This window comes from Vidua macroura, unplaced genomic scaffold (genome assembly GCF_024509145.1).
Source record: "Vidua macroura isolate BioBank_ID:100142 unplaced genomic scaffold, ASM2450914v1 whyUn_scaffold_243, whole genome shotgun sequence".
Classification (NCBI taxonomy): domain Eukaryota; kingdom Metazoa; phylum Chordata; class Aves; order Passeriformes; family Viduidae; genus Vidua; species Vidua macroura.
Genome location: NW_026530607.1, coordinates 35622 through 42938, shown reverse-complemented (window position 1 = coordinate 42938; position 7317 = coordinate 35622). Strand labels below are relative to the sequence as shown.

The 7317-nt window shown below is 71.7% G+C and overlaps 2 protein-coding genes across 2 annotated transcripts; both read left to right on the top strand.

Annotated features, from left to right (window-relative positions):
* The first annotated feature begins 227 nt into the window (after positions 1-227).
* Positions 228-1334, top strand: LOC128802991 (myb-related transcription factor, partner of profilin-like). The gene is made up of 3 exons (XM_053969556.1): positions 228-424; positions 504-593; positions 856-1334. The coding sequence occupies exons 1-3, from the start codon at positions 415-417 to the stop codon at positions 1056-1058; spliced, it is 303 nt and encodes a 100-aa protein (XP_053825531.1). The 5' UTR covers positions 228-414; the 3' UTR covers positions 1059-1334.
* Positions 1335-2843: 1509 nt separating this feature from the next.
* Positions 2844-7082, top strand: LOC128802990 (phosphatidylinositol 5-phosphate 4-kinase type-2 gamma-like). Its single transcript, XM_053969555.1, is given in 11 exon segments — positions 2844-3003; positions 3395-3492; positions 3591-3687; positions 3778-3918; positions 4002-4148; positions 4262-4300; positions 4538-4651; positions 4974-5081; positions 5083-5221; positions 5303-5406; positions 6440-7082. Coding segments are annotated over 11 exon segments (1227 nt in total). The 5' UTR covers position 2844; the 3' UTR covers positions 6521-7082.
* The last annotated feature ends 235 nt before the right edge of the window (positions 7083-7317 follow it).

Sequence of the window (7317 nt, the reverse complement as noted above, 5' to 3'; positions counted from 1 at the left end):
AATTGGGGGGGCGTGGGAGGGTCCCGGGGGGGGGCAGGAGGGGTGCCAGGGGCGGGGGGGGGTCCTGGGGGGAGGGGTGGTGCGGTCTGGGGGTGCAGGGGCACGGGGGGATTCCTTGGGAAAGGGGGGGGGGGCAGGGCACGGGGTACCCCCAGGGGGTCTCAAGGCCTCTGTCCCCCTGTGTGCCCCCTCCCCACGTCCCCCCCCCCCCCCCAGCTTTGCCAGCGGCCCCCCCCACGCTCTCCAGCAGCCCCCCGGACTCCTACCAGCAGCTCAACGTGGGATAACGGTGAGGGGGGGGGGCCCTGGGGACGTGGGGGTGTCCCCAGTGTTGGGGGGGTGCCGGGGGGGGGTGTCCCCAGGCGCCCCCACCGGAGCTGCTGCTCTTGCTCGCAGGGAACGTGACAGACATCAATGACAACAGGTGAGGGGGGCGGAGCTGGGGGGGGGGGTCTCGGCTTGGGGGGGGGGTTCCGGCTGACAGCCCGTGCCCCCCCCCCCAGGAGTGACCTGTCCTGCGCCTGCGAGGCCGAGGAGGCGGCCAAGCTCTTCCCGCTGCGCCAGGAGACGGCAGCCAGTTAATGCCCCCCCAGGTCCAGCAACCCCCCCGCCTCATTCCTCACACCCCCCTTTCTCCGGACCCCCGGGACCCCCCCCCATCGTCCTTCGAGCGACCCCAACCCCTACTTGCGAATCCCCCCCCCATTCCTTGCGTGCCCCCCAATACTCCCAGACCCCCCCCCACACCCTCGGAGCCCTGCAGGCTCTGGGGACCCCCCCCCCCCCATTCTTGGGGGACCCGCGGGGTGGCTGTGCCCCCCCCCCCAGCCCGCGTGTCCCCCCCCCCCCATCCAGGTGCTGCCAGACCCGGCTCCGCTCGCATGCCCAGGTGTCACCCGTGTCCTGTGCTCGTGCCACGCTCGCCCCGGGCGCGGGGGGGGGGGGGAGTGGGGGGCTGCCCCCCCTCCCCCAGGACCCCCCCGGCACCCCCCCCCCCCCCAGTCCCGGGGGTCGGGCCGCTGTGGGGGCGGTGCCGGGGGTCGCCCGAGCTGCCTTAACGCGGACCTGGAGAATGTCACCCCCCCCCCCCGCCCCGGCCCGGCCCCACAAGTGGGGGGCAGCCACCCCCCCCCCCCCCCCCAAAATCCTGCACCCCCCCGGGTCCCTCCCCTCGCTTGGCACCTCGGCTGTGCCCCCCCCCCTCCCCCTCCCCCCACAGGACCGTCCGGGCCGTTCTGGCGGGGGGGTCCCCGTGCCCCCCGCCCCCCCCCCCCCCCAGCGCTGCATGTCCCGCCCAGCGCGGCCGGAGGCTCAATAAAGGCTGGAGATGCTGAGAGGAGCCTGGGGGGGCTGGGGGGTCCTGGGGGGGCTGGGGGGGCCGGGGAGGGCTGGGGGGGCCGGGGGGTCCTGGGTCACAGCGGGGGCATTGGGGGGAACGGGGTCACACAGGGGATTTGGGGGAGCGGGGGTCACACATTTGGGGAGTGGGGTCACACGGGGGGATTTGGGGAGTGGGTCACACATTTGGGGAGCGGGGTCACACCGGGGGATTTGGGGGATCAGGGGCACACAGGGGGCACTGGGGGGAGTGGGGTCACACGGGGGGATTTGGGGAGCGGGGTCACACCGGGGGATTTGGGGGAGCGCTCGTTCCAGAGCTGGGGTCACACCGGGCATTCAGGGGAGCAGGAAGGACACGGGGTGTGGGGAGGGGGGAGTGGGACCCCGACCTGCACAGGGCACTCTGCAGGTGCCACACCTGTCCAGTGGGGTCACACCTGTCCAGTGGGGTCACACCTGTCCCTATAGCGGTCACACCTGTCCAGTGGGGCCACACCTGTCCAGTGGGGTCACACCTGTCCCTATAGCGGTCACACCTGTCCAGTGGGGCCACACCTGTCCAGTGGGGTCACACCTGTCCCTATAGCGGTCACACCTGTCCAGTGGGGCCACACCTGTCCAGTGGGGCCACACCTGTCCAGTGGGGTCACACCTGTCCCTATAGCGGTCACACCTGTCCAGTGGGGTCACACCTGTCCCTATAGCGGTCACACCTGTCCAGTGGGGTCACACCTGTCCCTATAGCGGTCACACCTGTCCCAGTGGGGTCACACCTGTCCAGTGGGGTCACACCTGTCCAGTGGGGTCACACCTGTCCCTGTAGGGAAGGGGCGCCCCCTACTCGTTTCGCACACCCCATGCAGGGATCGCACCTGTCCCCTACAGGTGTCGCACGTGTCCCTATGGTGATCACACCTGTCCCTGCGGTGATCACACCTGTCCCTATGGTGATCACACCTGTCCCTGTAGGTGTCACACCTGTCCCTGCAGTGATCACACCTCTTGAACCCCCCGGGCACACCCCACATCCCCACCGGCCCCACCGCCGGCAGCCCCTTCCCCACATTCAGACGCTTTCTGATCCAATCCGGGTCCCCTCGGGAGCGGGCGGGGGGCACCAGCCCCCCCTCAGTGCCGCCCCCCGTCAGGGGCGGTGCACAGAGAGCCGTGGGGCGGCCCGAGCCCCCTCCTCTCCCTCAGCCCCAGCTCCCTCCCCAGCCCTGTCCTGAGCCTCGCTCCCTTCTCTGGACACCTCCAGCCCCTCCAAGCGCTCCGAAATGCGGGGCCCAGGGCCGGGCCGGGCCCTGCGGGGCCTGAGCAGCGCCACGGCCGGGCCGGGCTCGGCGCCGCTCCCGCTGCCCGCGGCCGTGGCGTCACTTCCGCCTTCCGGCGCCGCGCCGGGGCCGGGCGGAAGCGGCGGCGGAAGCGGCGGCGGAAGCGGCGGCGGAAGCGGCGGCGGAAGCGGCGGCGGAAGCGGCGGCGGAAGCGGCGGCCATGGCGGCCATGGCGGCGGCGGGTCCCTGTCCCGGCGCTGGCCCCGGGCCCGGCCCCGGCGCCGCCCGCACGAAGAAGAAGCAGAAGCGCTTCGTGCCGCAGCGCGTGAAGCTGCCGCGGGCCGCGGACCCGCTGCTGGCCGTGCTGGCCTGGGGGGTCACGCACCAGGTCAGGAGCCGGCACCGGGACCCCCGCGGGACCCCGCGTCTCTTTGCCCCGGGACCCCCGGCCCCGGTACCCCCCGTGTCCCCTCTCCGGGAGCCCGCTCCGGGAGCCCGCGGCCCTCGGTTTGCCCGGTCCGCAGTGCCGGTCCCAGTGCCCCACCCGGGATATCCGTGCCCCTCCTCTCCGGGACCCCCCCGTGCGTCCCCGCCGTGTCCCTTCCCTGCGGCCGTGGTTTCCGCCGGAGCCCTCACGTCTCCCGTGCCCGGGATCCCCGCTGCCCCCCATCCCCACCCGGGGGTCCCCGGGGCTCGGGGGGGGGTGGGGGGGGGGGTCTCACCGGCCCCGGGGGGGTGCCTGGGGCCGGTTCCTGGGGGTCCCAACGCGCCCTCCCCAGATCAACGAGCTGAGCCAGGTGCCGCTGCCCGTGATGCTGCTGCCCGACGACTTCAAGGCCAGCTCCAAAATCAAGGTCAACAACCACCTGTTCAACAGGTGAGCGGCGCGGGGGGGGGGGGGGCGCGGGGGCAGCGTCCCGGGGGGGGGGGGGGGGGGGGGGGACACCCAAAAACTGACGTGAACCCCGAACTCAGGGAGAACCTGCCCAGCCACTTCAAGTTCAAGGAGTACTGTCCCCAGGTGTTCCGCAACCTGCGCGAGCGCTTCGGCCTCGACGACCAGGACTACCAGGTGGGCTGGGTGGGGGGGCTTTGGGGTGGTGGGGATGGGACCCCCGGGGCTCTCCCCGGGCTCCCGGCCAGCCCGTGCCCCGCCCCGCAGGCGTCGCTGGCGCGGAGCCCCCCGCGCTGGGCGGGCAGCGGCCGCCGCCTGCTGCTCTCGGCCGACCGGACGCTGGTGCTGAAGGAGCTGTCGAGCGAGGACGTGGCCGACGTGCACGGGCTGCTGTCCCACTACCACCAGGTACGGGGGGGCTGCCCGCGGGGCGCGGGGGGCGGCCCCGGGGGGGTGGCTGTGTCACCGGTGCGTGCCCCCCCCCCCCGCAGTACGTGGTGCAGTGCCACGGGCAGACGCTGCTGCCGCGGTTCCTGGGCATGTACCGCGTGAGCGTGGACAGCGAGGACACCTACCTGCTGGTCATGAGGAACCTCTTCAGCCACCGCCTGCCCGTGCACAGGAAGTACGACCTCAAGGTATCGGGGGGTCCCCCGATCCCCTCGGATCCCTGTGATGGCGCTGCCTCCCCCCCCCACCCCCCCCAAAAAAAAAAAAACCCCTCCTCTCGCCTCCGTTCCCTCCTCTGCAGGGCTCCCTGGTGGACAGAGAGGCCAGTGACAAGGAGAAGGTACTGCAGGAGGGTGCTGTGAGCATCCCCCAGATTTTTGGGGGGGGTCTCCAGGCCTCGTTTTCCCTCCCCCCCAAGTGATGACAGCTCATTGGCTGCCCCCTTTCCCCCCACAAGGGCTGGTTTCCCTCGGGAGGGGCTGGCCCGTGACCCCCAGGGACACAGCCTGGGGGGGGTCCTGCAGCTCTGGGGTGTCCCCTCCAGCTCAGGGGTGTCCCCCCCGCTGTCCCTCCCCAGGGCAAGGAGCTGCCCACCCTGAAGGACGTGGATTTCCTCAACAAGAACGAGAAGGTGTTTGTGGAGGAGGAGCAGCAGCGCGAGTTCATGGACAAGCTCAAGAGGGATGTGGAGGTGGGAACAGAGGGGGGGCTGCACCCCCAGGGGACCTGAGGGGATTGAGGGGGGCTGTCTCCCCACCCCAAGTGACCTTTTGTTTGTGCCCAGGCTGTGAGGGTGTGGGGGGGCTCTCCCTGTAGCCGTGAGTGTCCCCCACCCCTAATGACCCCGTGGTTGTCCCCCCAGCCCTGAGATTCCCGGGGGTTTTTTGGGGACCATGTCCAGTATCTGACGGCTGTGGGGGTCCCTTTCTCAGCGTCCAGGCTCCGGGGGTTTTGGGGTGAAGCCCCCGAGGGTTTTGCCATGGCCTCCCCCAATTCCTGCCGTGTGCCCTCAGTTCCTGGTGCAGCAGAAGCTGATGGACTACAGCCTGCTCCTGGGCATCCACGAGGTGGAACGGGGCGAGCAGGAGGAGGAGGAGGAGCTGGAGGAAGAGGAGCCCGGGGGGGGGCGATGAGGGGGGCCTGGGGGGCCCCTATGGCACCTCCCCGGAGGGGCTGGGGGGGCTCCTCAACTCCTACCGGCCCCTGGGGCCCGGGGAGTTCGACCCCTGCGTGGACGTGTACGCCCTGCGCGGGGCCGAGGGTGAGCCGGGGGGTCCCGGGGGGTCCCGGGGGGGGGTTGGGGGTGCAGGGAGAGCTGAGCCCCCCTGGCTGTGCCCCCCAGGAGCCCCCCGGCGCGAGGTTTATTTCATGGGGCTCATCGACGTCCTCACCCAGTATGACGCCCGCAAGAAGGCGGCGCACGCGGCCAAGACCGTCAAACACGGGGTGAGGGGGCACCCCAAACTGGGGGGGTTCTGAACTGGGGGGGCAATTCTGGACTGGGGGAGGGCACCCCGAACTGGGGGATTCTGAACTGGGGGGGATTCTGAACTGGGGGATTCTGAACTGGGGGAGGGCACCCCGAACTGGGGGATTCTGAACTGGGGGGGATTCTTAACTGGGGGGGAGTTCTGGACTGGGGGGAGGGCACCCCAAACTGGGGGGGAATTCTGAACTGGGGACAGGACAATTCTGAATTGGGGGGGCAATTCTGAACTGGGGATCAGGCACCCCAAACTGGGGGGGAGGGCACCCTGAACTGGGGGGTGGCATTTCCCACCTGGGGGTGGCAGAGCTGGCTCCCCCTTGGCTTTTTGGGGAGGGGGTTTATTGGAGTGGTGGAGGCGGGAGAGAGGGAAGGGTTGGGGGGGCACGGATCAGGCTTTCAGAGGAGGCTTTGAGGGGGGTTGAGCCCCTGGCAGGGTCGGGGGGGCAGGAGGGGTGGGGGGCGTGGGGAGGTTGGGGCTGGGGGGTGTCAGGTGAAGCTGGAGGGGGTGCCCGGGCAGGGGTTGGGTCCTGTGGGGGTGTCTGGGGCAGGGCTCAGTTCCCGGGGTGTTGTGGGGGGTGTCAGGGGGGGCTGGGGGGTCATTCCCGGGGTCTGTTCCTGGGGTGCTGTGGGGGGTGTCAGGAGGGGCTGGGGGGTCGTTCCCGGGGTCCTGGGGCAGGGCTCTGTTCCCGGGGTGCTGTGGGGGGTGTCAGGGGGGGCTGGGGGGTCGTTCCCGGGGTGCTGTGGGGGGTGTCAGGGGGGGCTGGGGGTTCCTGGGGCAGGGCTCTGTTCCTGGGGTGTTGTGGGGGGTGTCAGGGGGGGCTGGGGGGTCGTTCCCGGGGTGCTGTGGGGGGTGTCAGGGGGGGGCTGGGGGGTCCTGGGGCAGGGCTCTGTTCCCGGGGTGCTGTGGGGGGTGTCAGGGGGGGCTGGGGGGGTCCTGGGGCAGGGCTCAGTTCCCGGGGTGTCCGTGGGCTCTGAGCCGGTGCCCCCCAGGCCGGAGCCGAGATCTCCACGGTGCACCCCGAGCAGTACGCCAAGCGCTTCCTGGACTTCATCACCAACATCTTCGCCTGAGGGGGGGGCCCGGCCCCTCCCGCGGGACCAAACCCCCCCACGCCCACGGCCCCCCAGTGGGGTTTCACTACTCAAGTGCCTTAACTTTATGTAAGGGGGTCCTGGGGGGCTCTGGCCCCAGCACTGGGGGGGGCTGGGGTGCCCCCCACACACACACAAGGGGCTCTGGGACCTTTCTGCCCCCTCCCAAAGCGGGGAGGGGGTCAAACACTACTTGCCCCACAGTGGGGGGGTGAAAGGGCCCCCCCCCCCAGCCATGACCTCCCGGGGGGGGGGCAGCCCCCACCCCTCTTCCCAGGGAGGCTGGGGGACGCCCCCTGCCCCCCTCCGTGTGGGACCTGGGGGGGCTCCACAGCTCCCCCCCTTTACTGCAGCTCCCGGGGGGCAGGGGGGAGGACCCCGGCCCGGTGGGACCCCCGGGGGGGGGGGTTGGGGGGTCGAGGCCCGCCGGGCTGACACCCCCGTCCCCGTTTGTGGGAGTGTCGTGTGTCGCGTCCCCCCCACCCCGTTTGTGGGGCTCCTTTGCCCCGCTCTGTACCGAGAAATAAATTATTGAACCGGCCCTGAGTCTGCCCCGTTCCCTGGGCCCCTCGGAGCCCCCTGCGCCCCCCGACCCCCGGCTCCCCCATTCCCCAGGGACCCCCGAATTCCCAGCCCCGCCCCCCGCCCAGGCCCCGCCCGCTCCGCCTGTTGTGACCCCCGCCCCCATGCGCGTTGCCACGGCGACGCCGTCCCCGCGCGCCGTTGCCATGGCCCCGCCCCCCTCCCCCGTTGCCATGGCGGCCCCGCCCCGCGCG

What these genes read in the sequence shown, in the direction of transcription:
- LOC128802991 (XM_053969556.1), top strand. An exon ending in GCCAGTTAATGCCCCCCCAG is followed by an intron (nt 594 to 855) that starts GTCCAGCAACCC and finishes CCCCCCATCCAG; the next exon opens with GTGCTGCCAGACCCGGCTCC.